The sequence below is a fragment of the Nothoprocta perdicaria genome, unplaced genomic scaffold, assembly GCF_003342845.1.
Source record: "Nothoprocta perdicaria isolate Ctin4 unplaced genomic scaffold, notPer1 scaffold_24, whole genome shotgun sequence".
In the NCBI taxonomy this organism is placed as follows: Eukaryota; Metazoa; Chordata; class Aves; order Tinamiformes; family Tinamidae; genus Nothoprocta; species Nothoprocta perdicaria.
Genome location: NW_020455466.1, coordinates 3,460,610 through 3,483,367, shown reverse-complemented (window position 1 = coordinate 3,483,367; position 22,758 = coordinate 3,460,610). Strand labels below are relative to the sequence as shown.

General features: G+C 44.0%; 1 protein-coding gene across 2 annotated transcripts in view; it reads right to left on the bottom strand.

Annotated features, from left to right (window-relative positions):
- ZNF516 (zinc finger protein 516) overlaps positions 1 to 22,758 on the bottom strand; it is a 91,527-nt gene that overhangs the window by 8,069 nt on the left and 60,700 nt on the right. For both annotated transcript variants that reach the window (XM_026039776.1, XM_026039775.1), the window contains exon 3: positions 5,182 to 6,663. In XM_026039776.1, the coding sequence (XP_025895561.1) occupies positions 5,182 to 6,663 (1,482 nt within the window). The remainder of the gene's footprint in view (positions 1 to 5,181; positions 6,664 to 22,758) is intronic.

Below are 22,758 nucleotides of genomic sequence, written 5' to 3'. Positions count from 1 at the left end.
GTTGAGAAGAAAACATTATGCCAGAAGAAAACATCATTAGTATGTCTAATGTGTCATTATGTGAGGCTACCTTCAGGCCCTGGATGACAACTGTCAGCCTTCATCTAGGCACCGGCTGACAGGCCAGGCACACACAGGACTGCAAGAATGCATAAATTACATTGAATTAAAAACCGCTCCCCGTGATGTGCCCGCGCCAGGACTGGCATGTCAGGTGTGCGCTTCTCCGAGCAGCTGGATCCACTTTTCAGCCATCACCCAGCTTTGTCAAGCAGTACATCAGGCAAATCAAAGTGACTCCAGCGTGGCGGAGACAAGTCACATGGATAATAGGAAGTGAGTAGGACCAGAGCCCGACTGTCCCCCCCGGGCGGCAATACCTCGGAGACAAATGCAGAGTGAGTGGAGCCATCACAGACGGATCAAACCTTTCGCCCCTGCCTACCTGCCTGCCGGTGCCGCTTTGACCTCGGACCTCGGAGGCAGAGACGAAAGACATCTGTGAATGAAAGTGTCATCCCGGACATTTGGAGCTAGTCGCAGCACAGCAGCCTCCTACCAGCCCCTCGGTAAACATGTTTTCTAGGCCATTAGCATTTGTGGAAAACCGCTCAAACCTCTCCTTTTTCTCCAAAGGTCAGTTTACAGTATCTGACTTAAAGGGCTGGTCTTTGTCTTTTTGCTGCTGATCAAAAAAGACACATTTGACTTTTATTGGGCTTTCTAAAAAATAAAAAAAGAGAGAGAAATGCTTGAACATCATCTTTTTCTATTTTGGTAAAATGCCCTCCTCGGAAGGAGAGACTTGATGTTTTTATTTGCCATCGGAATACTTTGGCTTTTAAAGAAATTCTCAGGGGCTTGTCAGCAGTAGTGAAGTTTCAAGCTCTTCCCCCCTCTATTTTAGTAAAACTGTGAACAAAAAAAGTTGCAAAAAAAAAAAAAGCCAAAGCAAAAAAGAAAGAAAGGAAAAAAATCAGCTGCAGGGCACAGATGCTCATGCAAACTAGCGACTGCTGCACCTGGGAAGGAAGGGGAAAGACGATGCTCTGCCATTCACCCTCCTTGTAAGGCACCAGTGTCTTGTGCTGGTTTTTACCACCATGTAAATTGTAAATATATGTCTGTCTGGAAAAAAGAAAAAATCCYATTCATCTTATCTCCTTTCATAACAGCACCTCCTGTAGATGGCAGTACAGTCTGTACAATGGGGCAGACTCATTTCCAAGAATCGTCTTCTAGCAGTTGAATGCAAGAAGACCCACGATTTTGGGCCAAATGCAGATGCCACATGCTCAACAAAAAAAATAAAAATAAAAAATAAATAAAATAAAATAAAATAAAATTTTTTTAAAAATCACATCAATTTCAGTGATGACTTCAGAGAAATATAATGAGACGGATTTTCCCTGGCTGGTACTGCAGATTAAAGCAGATTTTCTGGCACACTGTTAGCATTTTTGCTAATAACAAAAGCAGAACCATGGCAAGTGCAAGCTTGGAACCAAAGCTAAAAGCAGCGCATGGAGGGACCAGAACCAGCCCCTGTGGCCCCCGGGCAGCAGCCAAGCCCTGCAGGGGAAGGCCCAGGGCATCCRGCAGCCCGGCAGCTCCCCCAGGACCCGCAAGATTTAGGTTCCCAGGTGGCTCTGTGTGACCCCTGCAATGAGATTTCCCCAAGTCTCTGCCTGTGAAAGGAGAAAATCCTTTCATCAAGCCCTTTTTTTTTCTGTTTTGTGAAAATTCTGTGATAGGACTCGTTTTTTTTTTTTTTTTTTGTTACCAAATGCAGTAAGGGCTTCAATTCACAGCCCCCTGTGTTTCATTTCAATAATATGAACCAAATACACCAACGCCCATCGAAATGGCCAGGCTTTTTYGCTACTCAACCCACACACACTCTTCCTGGACACTGACGGCAGCAACTCACCATAAAACACGGCCTCTCGGGAGCTTTCACATCTCAGTCCCTTGGGAAACTGGGGTGAGAGGTTAACGGACTAACTGACAGCTGCTAAGGACCTAAGGACAAATCCTGATTAACCCGGTCCATCTTGCATTCTTAACAGGGAAGGTTTAGAGTTTCAGCCCAAGCCAACTTGTCCTACACAACTGCAAAGCCTGAGACCAGCTCAGCACTTTCATCTGGCCCCTCCCTAGCACCTACCTGCTGCAATTATTTAGGAAACAGGTGGAAAACCTGGATTGCTTCCAGGTAGGTTTGCCATTGTTGTGCTTCCTCAGAAGCACCATACGGTTTTTGGTATTTCAGGGCTTTGCKCTACGGGTATCGCTGCTGCAAGGCAATACCTCTGTGAGTCACTCAGGATATTCTATATGGGAACAAAAGAGGGTGGGTGACTACAGGTGGCAGCAAATTAAGGTAAATGAAAGAGAATGACTCTCTGAATGAGAACTCCTACGAAACCAACACTGAGAGCTGGTCCCAAAGGAGGCCCTGGGGAAGCCTGCATCTGCTGCCATCCTTTCCTAACTCCGCAAGTCAGGCAAAGAATCCAAACACAAACAAAATAGATCACCACTGTAAAATATAACAAAAAGATTTTCCCTAGAAGTGTTTCGGGAGCAGTGTGAAAGAAACCACAYCTCAGACAGAAACCTTGGTGTTTGCCTCTGGATTGCAAACTCTCTTTCCCAAGGACACTAACCCTCTCAAAGGAAGGTGCAGGAGGATCCCGCAAAGAAACCCAGGCAATAGGAAGAGAGTTGAAGGCAAAGGTCACAGCCCTGCATAACCACCCGCAAAAATACTCTGGCATGATCCAAGATAGGGTAGTGTGTCAAACACTCAAGTAAAGTCAATCGGGAACGATCAGTTGGGAAAAGACATGTAACTAAATGTGTACTCAAGCCTTCTTTGGGACTGTTGGTTTTGTTTTTCATGTCATGATTACCATATTCATATTGCCACATGAAGACTTATTTGTATGATGCATGCTGACAAAGACTCAGGGGGCTCCAGCGAGGACCGTGTGTTATTTCAGACAAGGCTCCCTTAGCCTCCTGCATTTGGGAGGGCAGGACCCTGGTCCKTCGCCTGCAGCAGCTTTTTATTTAAGTATTATGAAAAACAGCCGTCATGCCAATTGGTCTGAAGAGCCATCAACAACCTGCAAGTTGTATACAACGTGAGGACAGGGTGCATAAACAAAAGGTCTCCAGTTCTGAAAATGTGATGGCTGTAAAAGCACTCCGAAAGAAGAGATTTTAAAGCAAAGGTGGACACTAAATATAATGTCCTGTTATAGCGATGTCTTTGGAAATCACTCTCCCCCTCCCCCCAAAACTATCTGACAATAAAATCTGTTTTAATGGCTGATAAACAGAGATTTCCTTGGAAATCTTGGCCTTACACTTCTCATGTATTTTCTGATACCTGTATTCACTGAAGTCAGCTCCTATTGCTTTTCTCCATCCCTATTAACACAGCTGGGAGCCCACCCAATCAATAAGATGGCTCTGAGCAGACTAACAGGATGCACTACTAAACAACATCAGGGAGAGTTCACCCACATTAAGGCACCCAAAAATGTTGGAAGAACAATTAGTTATTACTTAGGACAGGAAAAGGGCAGGGAGAAATTTTAGAGGATGTCTCGAGGGGCAGTGATGGCAAAAGCAAAACCAGCTGTGGATTAATGGACCCAGAACAGAGAAATACCGACATTTTTCAGAAACAGAAAAGGTCTTCCTCTTGTGTTTCCTTTTAAAAAAGCTAGGAACTGCAATGATAACTATAATCCCATAACCTCTAACACCCCAAAAATGATATCTTTAATAATAATAATAATCCACTTAATTAAAAACAACAATTGTGCTCAAATCACTCGATCCTTTTTAACTGCTGGGGGAAAACTGACGCTAAAGGGGCTGAAGGACCTTCCTCACGGACTCTTTTGGACAGATTCTGCCTCCCTGCCTTCTCCCGAAGGCCTCCAACATCGACCTGACTGAACATCCCCAGCCTTTCCTTGCCTCCCAGCTGCCGAGGCGGTCAACTTGCAACCCCGCACACCTGCTGGGAACCCGATCCCAACTGTCCTCAGACTATCCGCTTCCAGGGCCCTGGCTCTCATCCCACTTACAAAAGACACTCGCAAGCTCCATTTCACACGTTCCTTTGACAAAGCAGGTAGGGAGCATTCTGCCGCTAAGGATACTAGATGCTGGTAGGAAGAAAGGTCTGAAATGACTGCTCTGTGTGGTATTAATTTCTTGCACAGCTTCTATGTTGACGAGAAGTATGTGGAAAAATAAGGTCTGGTTTACAAATAGTGTGCGCTGGGACCATGGTTCTCTTTCTCTGCCCCCACCCATCTCAAGAGTAATACAATAGATCACTGTGATTTTCACTTTCCACTGACACTAACAAATCCGGTAGATAGGCCCAAAAGCAAGGTTTCAAAAACAAATTCCTGTGTTTATTTAATTATTTTTTAAACTTGGCAGCTGACTAGCAAAAGGCAGACGGAGAGCTGTGGTCCTTTTTCTAGCCCCTGAACTTTAAACCAGCTTTTTGCGTGACTGCCTTTGCTGCTCGTGTGAATTTGCAGCCGCGTATCTGGCTTTGCCTCTCTYTAATTTTAAGCCTATGAACAGATCAAAAGCATCATTTGAAAAATACTATAGTAGTCTTTGATATGGACAAGAAAGATCTTAAGACTTTTGTCAAGAAAGACAAAGGACACTGACAAGTGATTATCTCTCTGTTGTTGGAAAACTTGTTTGCAGAGGAAACTGAACAAATCCTCCAAAATAACATCACAGATAAGCCCCAGAGAATGTTTATTTTGCCTGAAGCAAAAAGATTATGATGTGTGCCAGCACCAGCATATCATGGGGATCTTAGTGTGACAGAACATCTGTGTAACTCCAGCCTGCTTGAAGCGGAGGGACAAAGGAGCAGCAATACGCCAGGTGGAACGAAATACATTTGACCTGTGATAGAAATGTCACCGTGTGTGAGCGGGGATGCTGCAACGTTAGAGATACATAAACAAATCTACTCAAGCCTATCCAGGGATGGTAAAACAGGGAACTTATAATCCCGGCAGTTAAAAGGAGAGAAGGAAGGAACTGTAAAACAACGTGCGACGGCTCAAAACAAGAGAGAAGGCAGCAAGCCGGCCCCACGGCCAAGGGGGTCCTGTGAAATCGTACCTGCATGGTCCAGGACAGGGCTGTTGGCACCGCAGGTTTGGTACAGCGAAGCAAGGTCCTTTGGAATGTACGATTTAAAAATATTCAGAATGTCCAAGCGCTTCTCGTGCCCGTCGGGTCCCAGGTCCTGCTTGCCGGAGTGCAACGCCGGCGGGGGGGCTCCTGCGGCGCCGGGCGSGGGCTGCAGGAGCGGCCCGGCTCGCGGCACCGCGGCGCACGCGGCCACTGTCCGCAGCTCGTGGGCGGCCCTGGCGGGAGGCTCCCTCGGCGGCTCCTCGTGCCGGGCGTGGGGCTCGCCGGCGCACAGCGCGTGGCACGGCGGCAGCGGGCCGAACTTGCCCTGCACGGCCTCGGCCACGCTCGGCTTACCTGAGAGGGCAAAGCCGCTGCCTCCCGGCGGAGCCGCGTGCTTGTCCGCTTGCTTACTGCTGGCGGGCTGCGCGCCAGGCCGGGATATCACGGTCTGAGTGGGCGTCACGCTTCTGCCCAAGGCTCCCATTTGCATAAGTTTGGAATTTGCTTCGTATCTGTTTTTTAGGGGAGGCTGCTGCGCTGCTATGCCGTATTGCTCCTGGAAATGGTTTAATTTGGGCTGCCTGTAGCCATCAAAGCCTGATGCGCGTGGACCACAGGAGCCAAATGCGTGGCTGTCCTTGGGCTGAAGCACACTCCCAGACTTAGCAGTCATCCCAATGGGAAGGGAGCTGCTTTTGGATCCTGGCAAAGCACCTGGCACTTGAGTGCGTGTGAATCTGGAAACAGGCAGAGGCTGGCATTCCTTGCCGCCGAGAACAGGAGGGGGGCCCGTGCGCCCGCTCCTCGCCAGAAAAACCAAGTTGTTTTTAATACTCTTGAATCCGTTCTGTTGGACCCAAGGGGGAACCATGGAGTTACAGCTGATTTTGTGCAAAATTCTTTTATGCATCCACAGGACTTCGGGGTAGTAGGTCTTGTGACTGCAGAAAGGACACGGGTAGATAATTAAAGCAGCCTGCAAGGACGTACTGAAATTCTTATTGCATGAATTATCCCTTGTTGATTTTTCACTCAAATCGAGCGGGGCTACCTCTTGAGCTTCAGCACCTTTTTCTATGAGACGATGCTCCCTGCATAGGTCTGGCAAATTTTCTTTACAGTGACCAGCCTGTATTTCAAGTGACGTTTTCAAGCCCATGGCTATGTTTGAAGATGTTTGGCTCACACCTGAAGCAAAGTTAACAATGTGACTAGAGCAAGGAAGCCCTTGGCTGTGGTGAAATGCTGCAATCTGTACATCTGCAGGACACTTCAGATCGTGGTATTTTGAAAAGGGCTCCTTGATAACATTCCCCAGTGCAGACACCAGTGCTGGTAGCTCTGGTTTAGACTCCTCGGCATCATTTTCTCTGACATTGCGGCTTCCCAGCTTCGGAAGTTCATCCACCTGAGATATTGCCATAGGTGTCTCCTCTTCAGAAAAATTGCAGTTGTATGGCTTTTCATCTGAATGGGAGAAACAAAAACCACAATTATCATTTTATGTTGATGGCAGCACAAAACAACACGGGAAATTCAAGATCAAAATAAAATGCAAGGACAAAAAAGCAAAAATCTGGTGTTATCTGTACTACAGACTAAAGGTACAGTATAAGCAAGGAAATCACAAAAGACTCAACAGTTCAATTTACTTTTAGAGATCACTGTGAAGTTTGGATAAACTCTAATGCTGCACGTTTGTGACATTTTAAAGGAAGAACAATTCAATAATATACCCATGCTAAAATTCTGGGCGTGCGAGAAAAATAAGCAAATATGCAGCCATTTAATGCTTTAGCAAAAACAGAGATAATGGAGCCCGATAAGACTGACCTAGTTAAAGGTCTGTCAGTGTTTCCATTACAAGCCCCTATTTTCAAAGGGTTTATAACTCAGCAATAAAACCCAGCTCCACACTGAAACCAAGCCTATAAGCAGATACAGCATACAGAATAAATGGCTCACTTAACGGACTTTTGCAGTGGCCCAATATAAAAGATGAGTTATGGGGAATATAAATTTTGAATTTTCTGTCTGTTAGTTTAAAGCAAACACATTTTTATTTTAACATATGTTTGAGGCAAACTCAGGTAGACCGCTCAGCCCGCTGAGAGACAGGGAATTCAACATTTTCTGCTATTTAAATTGCCGGGTTCAGACTTTCAGTCCTTTCAATTTTCTTCCTCTCTTCTCAGCTCTCCTGAGTAATCCCAGCTAACACATGTCCTAGAAAGGCAGCACACTGGGCAGCAATTAAGGCGGTTTGGGGGAGGCAGAACAGCGCGGCCTGCTCTGCTCAGAACAGGGCCAACCTCCGCCGCTTCTCGCAGGGCCGCCCTCTCCGAGCTGCTGATGAAGTCGTTGAATCCCTCCAAATCAGTTCCCCAATCAATTCCACGGAGACTTTCACCACAGCGGTAATGCCTACTTCACTGAATCCACTTAACATGTAACGGAATTGAATCATCTGACAAACTTTCAGTTCCAATTAACACGCGGTTAATGAGCCACTGCCAGGCAAGTGTAAGGAGCCCGCGTTCCATCTAAAATGTCACCAGTCCAAAGTGATCAYGGTATCCGCAGGACGGGAAGGGAGTGAACTGATCTGCAGCTGCCTATCCTCTCGCATCAACTCATGAAAGCTAGTGCTTCAGAGAATCAAGTGCTCTTCCCTAATAGCAGGCAGTGCCATGGGCATTATTCTGAACTGTACGATGGAGGAAGTACGTCTTCCGCTGCAGTTTCACTGCAAATGAAGTCTATTTAGCCTCATTTTCAGCTCAGAAAAAGAAAAAAAAAAAAACTAGGCTTTTGTTTAATTTGAGGTAATTAGGTTAAAAATAACCCATAGATTTGCAGTCTTGCAGGCYTGAACGTTCACTCTGCTAGGATAATTTTCCTTTCAAAGTCTCAAAAGGGGAAAAGTCGGGGGAAATAAAAGAGCTTACTTATTTTCTTTACATTGCAGGGGGCAGGGCCTTGGGAAAGCACATGCCCGGCACTACTAGTTAAATTTGCAGTTTGAGACAAAGACACTGCACGCAGCAGTGAAACCTGACACTGCACATCTGCGTTATTTTCAAAGCACATCTGTCAAAGCCCCCCAAAATATTTGCGCTCTTAACTACGATCGCAAGGCTTCTCTTTACGATCACGAGGAGAGGGTCCCTTTGATCACCGTAGTAAATAACAGAAGAAAGCAAAGCCAAATCAYTCAACGGCAGCACGCGTTGGGTGCAGACCCCGGGGCCTACGGGCAAAGCCGGGCACCGGCAGGGCCAGGTTCGCAGCACCCCGCGCTGGGACCCGCTCGTCACCCCCAGGCCCCGGCACACTTTTTGCCAGTACAAAGCATGCCAAGCTGAAGCTTTTCCCTAGCCCGCCTTTTGTGCCAGGAATTTGGCTCTCCAGATCCCAGACTGGGGTGCTGCCAAGCACCGTGCAGCCCACGTTGGGCTGCGGCGAAGGCAAAAGCGAGAGRAAGGCAGTACACGATCTGATAACACAGTCAGAGCCCTTTTAGAAAAATAGTTGAAATTTATTTCTGCTTGCTCCCAGCCGCTTACCCCAGCCGAAAAGGGGTGCTAACAATGCTTTTAAATCACTGGCATAAAATATTGCTTCAAGCGGTGCAATGCAGGCATTACTGTCACCAGAAACTTTCGAGATTTTATTATGGCCAGGTCAAAGCAAAAAGCCATGAATGGGATGCCTTTTGCACCATCCCCAGGGACCATAACTCACATTCCCCAYTGAAAGAATTCTTGGCTCAGCATTCTCGTGCTTTCCTTCCTTCAGTCTCTGTCATCTTACCATTTCTGTCTTAATTCCTTTGTTTCTTACCCCAAGCAGCTGTGTTACCCGCCATACCTTGAAGGACCTTCCTCACTCTTACTACATTACTGAAGCATTACTTTTTTTCTCTTTTTTGTTATGTATCAGTGACAACCAAACAGCAATTGAACCAGAGGAATCCTCCATCTCGTACCTCCAGCTTGGACAGAGCTTCAAATACTGATGGCATCCCAGATCATAGGAGAGCAAAAWACATTGAACTTCATGTGAAGTCCAAGTCTAGAAGCGTAAGAACATTACCGATTTGACTGGCTTAAGAAACACAGACAACTGCCATCACTTACACATCCGACACAAGCAGATTAAAAGTCCTTCCCTTTCCCCTTCTCTTTCTCCCTCTCACATACCTAAACTCCACTTGTTTCCTCACCAGATCTGTTCACCACTCAACCAAAATTCAGAACGGGCTGCTGTTTTAATTCATGAAGCTTCCTATAAAGTAAACCAGGGTAGAAAACCAAGGACAAGGCAACCATGAGATCTATTCAGAAGAGCAGAACTGGCTAGAAATTGCCACCGTTCCTTTTTTTTTTTTTTTTTTTTTTTTGGGAAATGGCGAGGGGGGGTGGAGAGGGGGGCTAGCACTACAAAAATAATGAAGGGAAAAGAGCAGATGTGATTGATTTTTAAGAAACATTTGATAGTGATTTGCACTTTCTTTTTTGCTGTAACTTGATTTGAAAACTGTCTGAAAATAGATTCTTTTAAATTAAAAAAAAAAAAGCAAAGGATAACATTACAAGAAGGTGCAATATTACAAAGATCTGTACGAGGTTCTATTTCACTTGATATCTTCTTTAATGATCCAGAAGAGACTCTAGACAGCATGCTAACTTAAATCTCCAGGAAATATCACATTTGGAGGAGCTGGAATAATAACGGTAACACAGAAACAAATGCATGGGGAGTTAAGAGAAAATAGAAATGCAGTCTGAAAATAATCAAATGAGATTCATTTTGGACAAAAAAAAAAGCAGGCTAAGACAAGTAAATGGAAATGATCCAAAAAGCCCATGCAGTGGGAGGGCGAAATCTGGAAAGCTGCAATGTTGAAAATAACAGATGTTAGACACCAACTTAAATATGAGTGTATTCTGCAAGCTTCTTCTGCTTAACTTTCACAAATAAAAGCCCACCTTATGAAGACAAAACTACTATGAAGACAAAACTACCTTATGAAGACAAAACTATGAAGACAGAACAAGGCACTTACACGATAACTGCAGTTTTCATGTTATTATGTATATTAACTGTCGTGCATATATGACAGTCAAGGGCAAAGTGCAGAGCCTGAACTAAGTACAGCACAACACGACACGGCAGGGTAAACAGGCAGGAAAGCAGGTCTACAGCACAAAATTGGGGTTATTTTATCATGTGAAAGGAAGACCCAATAAAAATACGCCGAGCACCCAAGAATATCCGTGCAGATCTGCAAATGCTGACAAGTTGGAAGGAGTTCAAAGAACGGCGACAGAAGAGCAAGGCAACAGACTAGAAAATAAAGATGAAGAGTTAACGGCCTCTAGCATCGCTCAAGACGACGGCAGGGTGATAGGCCAACCGCCCGCAGACTTCTGAGGACTGCCAGGCTCCCAACGAGAGAATTATGTCATCTGGAGCGCTAGAGTCCATCGAACAACCACACATAATTGCACGCGGGAAAACTCTCAACGAACGGGGGAAACTTCCCAATTCTGTATATTTGTAGCTTGTGGAATAAATGTCTAGGGAAAAGGTGGCACCCCACCTGGATTTTAAAACTCAGATGGACAAACACAAAATACTCATGAGAAAAAAATCACTCCTTTTCATAGGAAGTCAGAAAGCATGACCTGCTCTTCCCCCTTGCTCTGCCCCCACAGCAAAATCAAAACCCCTGATAAATTCATAACCACACACTAGAATTTCATTCTAGATATAAGCCTAAAAGAGCCTTCTTTCCATACTAATTCCCTACATGGTTAGTTAAGGAAAGGACTGTTGGAGAATCCACCCAGGTCTGCGAGCCCGCTTATGAGTGGGTTTATCCTCCAGGTAGAGGTCAGGCTGCTCAGAGAGATCTGTTCTCTCTGCTGCAGAGGATGGTTTGTCCTACACTAACTGTGCCCTCCCTCTCAAGCTCCTATGTCCCTGCTTTTCTCATCCCACCTCCTCTGCTTTCTCCTCTCCAGGGTATTTTACAGAACAGTTCCCTTAGTGGGAGAGCAAGAGCACGGTGGGGGGCACCTCCTACATACCCTCTCCAGCTTTCTTACCCTACCAGGCCATTTGCCACACACAGTAGGATAACCGGGAGGAAAAAGCGACATGGTTTTAACAAGAGATGCAGCTCCTCCCYGCAAACCAAGTCCTGCTTCACTGGAGAGCTACCCCAGCTCCCCAAAATCCACAGGTGCAGCAGAAAGGGAAGTAGACAGAGGTGCTGCAGGAGGCAGGCTCGCAATACCGAAAGGTGAACAGTACACGATCAACTAATATCACCACTTCCCTCTGAACTAATTTTAGAAAGATGGTGTTTCTGGCTGAGGCTTGAGGTTTTGAACAGTGCATAAACTGAAGAAAGCTCTTGAGAGTCAGATGTTGACTAAWACATGTTTTATCAGTTAGCTTTCCTCACCCCTGCAGTGATGTTAATGCAGTTATGTTAAAGGGAAAAAAAAGCAATAATATAGTCCTGAGACAGAACCCAAGAGCACACAGAAAACAAGTCTCAGACTGTCCAAAAGCTCCTGCATTCCCCCATCATCTGGTCACAGAAGCAGAAGTTTCTGTTTTACACAGTAATGCATTTCCATATTACTTTTCCGTGATATTTTTCTTTCTGACTAGATATTAGAGAGATACCTTTTTATTTCCAAGCTATTAGCTGTGTAATATTTATAATAACAGTATACTTTCATCCTTAGCAAATGCATCCAGATGTCTGGACAAAGGGAATGCTTGATTTTTCTTAATATAGGCATATTATTTTTAACAGATTTACCCCAAATAGCTGCCTTTTGTTTTCAGCCGTGCTCGTGGTCTCCGTTCTCCTCTTACATTCTTAATCTTAGGAACGGAGAGTTCCTAAAATGACTTCTCATTTACTTTTTAATCTCATGGCTGACAACTTCAGGACAAGGATACATGACGGTGACTGTCAATTTTTAACCAAATATTTCTTGGGAAAGTGYGCTGACTAAGAAAAATTATGATCTCACAAGTACAGAGAAAGAGCTGTAGTTTCATATCACTTTTTTCTTGGGAGAGGATCCAGGGAGGGAGAACTGTTATGCGACCAAAGCAATTTTAAGTGTTTTAGGAATCTTTCAGTAACAACCTCGAGCTTTTTCCTTTGCATTCTTTCCTTCCCGGACATATTTAACACAGTTGCCAGGATGATTAACTGACTAACGCTTGGATCCCTTAACTCTACTTTTGCCATGACCTTGCTATTTTTCCGTTGTTTTCCCTGCACATTTGTTTGCGGGCTTCACCCACGAGCTCCTTTTCCTTCCAGCTGCCGGAACACTTTAAACACGGCGCTGGCCCAAGCAGCTCCGCAGTCACCATGGCCCAAGTGCGCCCATCGCTCCAGCGGCCCCTCACGCAGCTCAGCTCATTCTCCAGGCAGACCTGCGAAACATTCCCCGAGATGAATGAGAAAAATGCCAGCCTGAGTTGCCACTCGTAACATTCCCCCTTCCCAATCCGACTAATCTCCTTCGCTTTGTCCGCCAGGACACCTGCTGCTTGTGAAAACAAAACCCACTGGGCCCTCACAATTGGGGGAGGGAGCCCTGAATAGGCAACCATCACAGACTGATTCAATCAAGTTTGTTCAGTTCTGGGCTGCCCCTGATGACTTTTTTTTTTTTTTTTTTTTTTGGATTAATTATTCTAGATTATGATGATTGCAAGACTGGCCTCAGCAAGTTCACCTTCTGGAAAGAACCTGAAAGGTGGCTGAGCCGATAGCAACAAAACACCAAAATTTTAGTTGGTTAAACTTGAAACTGAACCTTTTAAGATGGGTGAAATCCAAGGCTGAAAACAGTTGTAGTACAGCACACAAAAGCCTCCTTCTACAAGGTATTCCCTAGCTCAGTAAAACTACAAATTCCTTTGCGCAGCAGAAATGCTTTAGAGTTATGTCACACTTCAAGGATCACATTATTTTTTAAAGGGGCCTGAAACCATCCTCCATCCACACAGCTCCAGACACAAAAATCAGCGGGTTTATTAGAATTTCAAGCATAACCAGAGAACCTGTACCAATAAAATAACCAGGGAATTAAGCAGGGAAGGGTATCAGCTCCAAAATCCGTTAGGCTGAAGTGCGTGTAACATTAGATGCTGCGAGGCATGATAAAAAAGTAGCATGATGTTTATGGTGAACTGTTGCTTTCCAGCTACTCGTACGCTCTTTTTCCTTGAAGACTGTTTGGCCCAGCTATCCAGGACACAGATGCTGCAGACTTCCCGAAGGCCAAGYGACTGCAAGAGCAGCTCTGTGCGCCAACTCCTCCATGCTCTCCTTGCTCCTGAGCTTCACACGGGTGYTCCGTGCGGGTGACGAGCTCAGTGCGGAAGCCCTAAGGCCAACTCGCTCCAAGTGCCAGGGACTTGGGCACCTGCCTCCCAGCTCTCAGCCTCGTTAGACTCAACAAGGTATTTCAGGAAGGGTGAGGGACAGAAAGCCCTTGCAGACGAGCATGCAGCCAAGTGAAAGGTGTATGTGTGGGTAAAATGGCCGCTGCTGGCAGTGTGCCACAGCCCCTGTGTCTTCAGCGTTTCAGTGCCTCTCCCGACCTCATCCCCAGGACTATCATTAAACCATCTATACACAGCGGACAGCAGTGGATCCAGTGACACATATCAATCCCTTTACCTCCGTGGTAGTCACAGGAAGGTGAGCAAGGGTTGATCTCTGTGCACCAGCAGAGAAGAGCCTAGTGAAATCATGTTCAGTCACCTCTTTGCCCCACGAGCAGTGAGCGCATCCCACCATCCCAGCAGCAAGGAGCTGCAGTTACAGCCTGGCAAAGCAAGGTGCTGTGAAAGCTCAGCGRGTTGTCCACTCTCACACAAAGCTTTCTGACTTTCACCGCCACACCACCCAATTTCAGCTCTGTTTCTCTGCCTTTAGGAAACGTAACAGCCAAGCACAGCCATGGCCACCCCAGAGAAGGGTCCATCACCAAGGGCAAATGCAGCAACCCAGCTGGAGCAGTACCACTGCTCCAGTTCACAAAGCTTAGGAGCCTTGAAGGTCCTTTCACCTGTTGGATCTTGGATGGTGGTAAGGAAACGCCAAGGACTTACTGATAAACTATGGATACGGAGAGAAATGAGAAGATGTATACAGGACTCACACAAAACCACTTGCAGAGCTTGCTTGCCAAAATTAAATCTGTACAACTTGGCATTGCCATAAGCATTGCTGATCATAATATACTTAAAGAAAATTATGGGATATAAAATCTCTGGAATGTTCTGCAAAATCAGGAAGTCATTAGGCCACATGATATCAATTTGCCTCTGACACAGCTTTGTCGCAGTTCCAGACTGAATAGCAATAATGTACGAGCTGGCCCAAAACCTAAGTYTAATACTTCCAGTAGCAGCTAGTCCATAACTGCTAGGCATTTCACTGTGTGTGGTCCTGCTTGTTAACTTCAGAGCAGGTAGAAGGAAGAAAAAGAAAGGGCAGAAGATCATTTGCACAGCAGTACAAATAATTAAATTGAGAGGATAGGATTTTTTTTTTCTTTTAATTCAGGCACAGAAAGAAGTCCACTTGGTTTTGATGCATGGAAAATACTTGCAGAGTGGAGGGAAAATTATGACTTGTTTGTTTRTTTGGATGTTTTTCAAAGCAAGTAGCAGCCTGCCTGCATGGCCACTCCAAACAAAGAACCAGCCAGTTGTGAACCTTCTCGGAGAGCTTTTTCTCTTTTGTTCCAACAGTCAGACATGCCASAAAGTCTGCTCGAGAGCTTCTTCTTAATCACCGCCTGTTGCTCGCTTCTTAAAATGAATTTCCTTAAAACTTCTCTTAATTTTTTAAGGGAAAACCATCTTCCAGGCCAGGACTGTGGACTGGCAACTACAGCATGTAGCTTAACAGTCCTCATTCARTATTTCATTTATTTCTCCTACCATTCATTCAGTGTGGATAGTATATTGCAATGCAATTTAAAGATGCTTACTAGAGATGCTCACAAGCCAAAAGCAGAGGGTGCAGCTGCTCTGCAAAGATACCCAAGCAAKAGGCAGCAAGTTACAGGGGCAGCACAGCTATGGAAATGAAGAGCAAGCTCTGCATGGGCTGGTTTATGCTAGTTCTCCCACTGAGGGAGAAGCTGTACGCTGAGGACTGCTGAAGAGCTCATGTGGAAAAGTTCCCTCAACCCCATGAGCTGTGGGTAGCCCTACCACAAATGTCTGTATCCACCAGAGAAGCCCGGCTTTCTGAGGCAAGTGCCAGGAGCCCCAGCTCTGGTGGAAAGGACAGGATGGGGCAGAGGGGACACAGCCTACTTTTCTCAAAGGAGCCTCAGAAAAGTTAGGAAGCTAAGCTACTGAATGGATCAAAAGTCGATTTGAATGATTCTTTTTGGGTGGACTGAAGTGAAATAGTGAGGGAGCGAGTGTGGTCACAGAGGATGTGGCTGCAGCCACAAGGTCAATCTCTGGCCACTTTGCCAAGGCTACAACTTACAGGCTGGTTGCGGTGATGGCAACAGCCCTCTCAAGGGCTGGGTTCAAACCACCACGCACACTGTACATTTGCCACAAAACCCCTAGCTTTGAACCAAAGGCCTCCAGTTGAAGGATCAACAGACCCTTCATCTACCCAGGGTAACTGGGACCCTCCATTTAGCTTCTTACAAACCAAGCATGCTTTGGTGTTTATTCCCATTGACCTCCCATCATAGCAATATTCACAGGTTGGTTGGTTGATAGGTAAATAGTATTTGCTTTTCTTTCCAGTATCCTCCTTTGCTCTTTTGTGTAAGAACAGAGGAAATGATAACAATAACTGTGGGAGGCATTTCCAATCAAGTAAAGGGCCTTTCAGACCTGGCATGAAGCAACTTTCTGAGAGCCTTGTGGAGACCAGAGAGATCACTGAAGACATCAGGTATTTATTGGCAACTTCCATAATCCTCTTGGAGAGCTAACAGCTAAAGAATCCTGCAGCTACTGCCGTAAGCAAAAAAGCAGAAAAGGGAGTTACTTGTGGATGAACTGTGCTTTTAAAAGAATTTAGAGTTGCAGGTTTTCTTTTCCACTGTGAGTTAAATTTATAGCTTAGCAGGACACCAAAGTTCTTGCCTTACTTAAATTCCTAATAATCTGGAAGATGAGTAACAAAAAGTTTTTTAAGGTGCAACTTACAAGACATAAGAAATTCCAGAAACTACTCATTTCTGAATCATGTTGGCTTCCCATTTTAAAGAAGAGGAACCCCTCATTTAAGGAAGGAAGTCAGATGAGAATCATCCCACAGTGCATAATGTAGATGAAAAAGGTCAGTGGATGTTTCAAAGATATGTTGGAAGAAAAACCAGCTTTAACTGTGTTTTACTGAATCTTTCGAATAATAGGATCATTGTTATGCTAAGGGTGACCAGGGAGAGAAATCAAATCCATCTGAAAAAGGCAATAGCAACACATCAYGTTTAAAGTAGGCTTCATAGAAAACTAAGTATTAATACGTAAGTCATAATTATTTATATCATACACACTCATCTTTTAAACAGATAAAGAATAATGTTAAAATTATAAAGCATGAACAGCATCCAGCACCTCACAAATTTCCCAACTTTTTGAATAAGAACCAAGGCTTAAGTTCTAAAAGCAGGAGAAGCAAAAGAAATGCTGAAAAACACTGCCACAAGCTGGCCTAATGTGGAATTTCTCCTTTTGGGGAAGGGAAAAAAAAAAAAAAAAAAAAAAAAAGATAGAAGGGCTGTAAAGTACTTTAGATGTTTTGCTTTCCCCAGCCCTTGTTCTGATATGGATCAGGAAAGTTCAGATCAGGAAAGTGTGTCGAAGGGCAACTTTTATGCATGGTTTGACAGAAACCATGACAGGCTGGTGAACACCACATTGAATGGGAGGCCTTGCTAAACTTCACTGTCATCCGCAAAAGCTGTGGCCTGATACATGCTTTGCCAAGAAGTGGGACCTCAAGGAGCAGTATCGACATCCTTAAGGAAGGAAGGGAGTTATCCCTGGCCATTCAGGTCTCACAGGGACCTGATGTGGGAAATTTAAGAACTCCTCCTCCTCCTTTCCCACCTGCACATTGGTGTCACCAGCAGCTCCAGYGAGGCTAAGAAACCTAATGGGGAAGGAAGGAAGAGTGGAACGGAGGTAACCAAGCTGCCTGCCAGCCCCACAGCCCGAGGTGGGTAACAGCTGCGGAAACAGAAAACTCAAAGGAAAGAAAGAAAAAAAAGATAAAGAAGACCAGACCTCCTCCTCAGGTCACATGCATCATTAATTGCCATTTACCCATATCCTTCTGTTACAGGAGACACAAATTTGCCTCGAGAAGAGTGRGCCTAAGAAACAGATCTTTTTAATTCAGATTCTCTAATAGCAGAAAATAAAACAGAAAACCTCATCTTTGCAAAGATACCTCCCCCCAAAAGGTAAACCAACACACAGCTTTTCTCCCCCTCCAAAAACCATCAGACAAAGAAGTATTAGCATAACTATCCCARCAATGATACGGACAGAGCTAGCATCTGGAAGACTAAAGTGTTTTGAAAATTCCCCTCACAAACAGAATTATTATAAMTGTTGCATCAAGCCTATTAAAAAAAGAAAAGGCTCCAAAGTAACTAAAAGCAATTACAACAAAAGTTATGTAGTTAATTACCAAGAGTAACCTGTTTTCTTATATTGAGTAACATATTTCAAAACATTATAACACTAGTATACTTAAACTTAGAAGRCTTATTTACACAAAACCAACACCCTAAGTTAAAATCTTAGACTCTGAATTTACCATCATTTCCAGCACATTTTATATTTCCTGCYATATACATAGTCCCTTTGGCCCAAGTAGTGCAGTTACAGCTGCTTTTGGAGGCATAATAAGAAAAACTTAGCGTTTTCATTGTTGTTAAATATGTAAATATGTTGTTGCTTTTCCTATGTTCCAAAAATTAACCCTTAAATGCATGCTTGTATAGCGAGAAAGAAAAAAAAAAAAAAAAAGCTTTGTTTTAAATTTAACAAGCATAGGAAAAGCTTAGCACAAGGTAAACTGGATGACGTTGCATTTCATAAATCCACCTTCCCACAACCCTACGAGCGTTTGCCTAAAACTCCACATACTTCCTTTGCAGGACAACTTGCCTAACGCCCACTTAAGCTTTTACTTCCTTTTAACTTCTTGCCAGCTTATCTCAGTTTTAAGGTCGAGCTAGCTCCAGTGCATCAAGAGTCCTCCATGGGAGAAGAAGAAGGAGGAGAAAAAAAAAAAAAAAAAAAAAGAAAAAAAAAAGAAAAAAGAGGGAGCGGAGGGAAAAAAAGCTGGGCAAAGAAAAAGGAAAACTAGGGCGGATTTCCCCTTCCGGGGCTTCCCGTGGAGCGGGGCGCTGCAGGAGGCGCCGCGCGCCGCCAGGTGGCGCCGCGGTGCCGCCGCTGAGGGAGCGCCGCGAAGCCCTGCGGCCTCCTGACCGCTCCGTTATTTTTGTTACGTATTTTTGGAAGTTTTATTTAGTTTATTTTTTTTTCCTTCTTTTTTTTTTTTCTTTCCAAAAGGCGCCTTTTTTCCTACACTTTATGCAGTGCCCCCCCCGTCCAGCCCAGGGTACCTCTCAGTAGTGACACAACTCGGGCTGGCCCTTGGGCTGTGTCCCTGTGCAGAGCCCAGTGCCAGCACTCCCCTTACAGGGCTGCGCTGCCCCACTCTGGGGTATCACCAGTAATAAGGATGCGGGGCAGGGATTAGAGGAAAACCCCCAGCGAAGACTCGAGATTAAAAACTACAGGTCGCTATCAGCATCTCTCACTTCTGCTCTGAGCCTTTGGGCCTGCAGAAACTTGGYTAACTTGCCCACTTAGTAAAGAGGCAGGTTACGGGGTGCTCATCGGCAGCCTGGCTGGGTGCAGAGGACACATCTGAGCTGTAAAGCAGGAGTTTCCTGCAGAGGGGCAGGAGAGCGCTGCAGAACATGATGCAATTCTTGCGAGATCCAGATACGCTTCTTAATGAGATTCGTCCATGTTTCACCACCTGCTCAGGAGCACAGTACGGTTCCTGCGCTGAATTTGAGCTGATTAAATGGATTGTGCTGATAGAATTACCAAAACTCTTGTGGGCGCTCACCATTATACTTCAGAATGGGGGGTGATTAAAAGTACTCTGCAAAGCTGAAATAGGAGAACTACCAGCTGGGTTGAGGAAGGGTAAAAGGCAGCCCACACCATTTCATATTACACCTTTTACTGATTRCAAGTTTAGGAAAACTGTCCTCTGCTTTGGAGGAATCTCCAAACAGAGCTCCCTGCTGTCTTCTGTTACGTATCCCTGTAATGGGGMTATAATTTGTTTCATCGCAAAACGCAGGTCATTTGTCAGCACAGCACTGTCAGCAAGATCTGCCTCCTCTCAAGAAACAGAGGACACTTCCTTCATGTTCCTGCAAGACGAGGACCTGTCTAACAAAGATGCTCAACTTGGTCTAGGTTAGAGTGTTTACAACTACGAAGAAAATAGAGACAGAGAGGGAAAAGAGAAAGAAGGAAAAAAAAGGGGGGGGGGAATATCTTCTAGAAAATGAGGATCTATTTGGGGTGTAATTAAAGCAACATGTAGAAAGGAAGCACAGAATTTTGCTAATCTTTTCTACATGTTTTGTACTACATTATACTTATTATTATTAATCAAAACTCTTGRAATAAGTAACCTCTAATAGGCTATCAGGGACACCAATTATTTTATAGGAAACATCAAGTTCACAAACAGTACAAAAATATCCATTTTAGCGGGAAAAAAAACCCTCCCAATATAGAGGTTTTAACTTTTGCCTGATTCTCCTGCTATTTAGAAAGATCTCAATCAGAACAGGCTGTAGTTTGTGCGGTCAGCAGTGGAGTGAGGTAATGCCAATCTGTATGTCTCCTTCCCTGGAGTCATTCTTGATGTATGGTAATCAGCCCACACGCATCTCTCTGCATGGACGTATCACTTGAACTTTGCAGAACAGACACCAAAAGAAAAACACACAATTGCGGGAGAAGGAAGTATGAAGACCTCACAGATGTAAAATTTTTGCCGACAAAGTGCTAAATAACGCTATTACAGAATTAAAAAAAAAAAACCATTGCATTTAGAGTGGGAGAAACTTCACTTACATGCAGCTAACAGGACAGTAAAAAGAATGAAAAGCAATGTGTATAAGAAAACAAATATATATGAAGATGGTATCCAACACTTGCAATAATATCAGCTTCAAACTAGCCTGGAATGCTGCTTAATGGTTAGACAAGCTCCAGGGAATGTGCAACAACACATTATTTAAAATATTTGCACAGTCAGAGTCATGAGGAAAAATAAAGTTCTAGATGACATGTTCTGAATTCAACTTMAAGCCTAAACCAAAGACCAGGAATAGGATAAGTAGAGTCAATTCTTTACTCCCAGCACAAAATTCCAAAGAATTAGGGGGCTGAGTTCCTGATTCAGTAGYTCAGGTTTGTTAATGCATTTAAGGATTTGGGGTCCTCCTGTTTTAGTGTATTCATACACTTTAATTAAATACCGCCTTTCAGAAGACAAATATATTCCAGTATATTCTGAAAACTCTGAATACCTGTTAGTAGGTATGCAAAATATCTCGTACTTTTATGGATGCCTATTTCCCATTTCAACCTATTAGATAATGGCAACAAACAAATGACCATTTCCTAATGCCCCAATTTTCCATTCTCCCACTTTTCCGAAATTAAGAAAATAAAGTAGTAAAGTCAAAACAGGGAGTTTAAGGGTGCTTTATGCCAGTTTAACACAAAGAGCCATCTTCAAGCTAAATTCTCATAAACTGCCTCATATTAAGCTTTAGATTTAAATCATTATTTCAGAATGAAAGTTTCCTGCAARAATTACAGCATAAATGAGCCCAGAGCTTACAAGGGACTTTCCAAAGCTACATCTTCATTTTGTGTACTTGTTTATGAAATACCATCTTTCCCAAACTCACTGTCTATAATTTCCCACTTTTTCTTTAAAAAAGCCTTTCAAGTTGTCWTTTGTCTGGAGTTCAGTACCCCTGCACTATGAGGTACATCTTTTCATCTTGTCCGAGATTTGCAAGCATATTTTCTGCTCCATGAGAATCCTTGGTGGGATTTCTGGTTTACCCTGCAGAGTATTTTGGGAATGTTTCAGAACATAGTTGGGAAACCCACCATCCGAAGCAGCCTCTCCTGAGTTCCCAAGAAAGGACTTGACCCTGGCAATACTTTGCTCCTTTGCCTTTCCAGCTTGAATCTTCCCATCCACCTTTTGGTATTAGCCAGTGCTACAGAACCTCTGTGGAAGAGCTTGCTACAGCTAGCAACCTATTTCCAGAAAAAACAGCTTTTCTTTTGTCAAAACCGTAGGGATGCCACTTGGAGCTGTTCCCCCCAAACCCCTCCAGTACCTTAAGAATGCATCCTTTTTGCCATACCAATAATTTTTCTCCACAACTTGTCTTGCTGCATTCAATGCTTCACAAGAAAAATGTATCGCTGTGAAATGATAGCTTTGACCTTAGAGACGCTGAAATAAATTCCAAGTTAAAATTTTTGGGTTTACTACCATTTTAATTTCATAAATGACTAACAGGAAGTCATTCAATCTCTCTAACATTAAGGTTGCCTGTCCTCTGGGCTAGGAGTACTGCTCTTTGGAAGTGAGAGTGCCTCTTAACTCAAACTAACATAGAAGTTTTAACCCAAATCTCTTCTCCATGTCTCTAGTCAGAGGTTAGCAATAGCAAATTAAGCTGAGACTTAACTATAAACTGTAGTTTAAACTGACCACCTACCATGGCTAGGCCAAGAAGCTTGAACTGATGCTTTGCTGATGTCTGAGCTTACAGCGCGGTACAGACGGACATACTCATTACAGTTCCTTAAATAAATCCAGTCTTCTCCATTCCCTACAACCTTTTATTTGGATCACAGTTTGCACACTGGTCATTCTCCCTTCAGACTTAAGTTAACCAGTAAAATATGCTTATCCCTAAGTTAGCTCTAAGTGAATAGGCAGAGCAAACAGAATCCAGTCATTATAAAAATAAGCGCACTTTTAACATAAAAAAACAATGCTTTACAGTCTCTTCAATTTTCCCCCTTCATTTCTCAATGCCACTTCTCCGTTTTTCTAGACTTCTTTATACTTTGGATTCTTTATATTTGTGTGTACTTGTGGAAAGTATAAAAACCTCCTCTAAGCAGTAATTCTTCCCTAAAAAATAAAAACAACAAAGAAAAATTATCCTCCCTCAACTTAAACGTAAAATTCAGACTTCAGTTAAACTACTAGGAATTTCATATGGGTACATTTTAGGTTAAGCATTGTACTGGATGGTTTATTACAGCACAGTTTGGACTTCAAAGTGAAGTCAAGTTTTTACCCTGGAAGTCTTCTCAATAGAAACACCATAAGACATTTAAGACTAGAGAGTAATTTTAACACGACAGTAAAAAAAA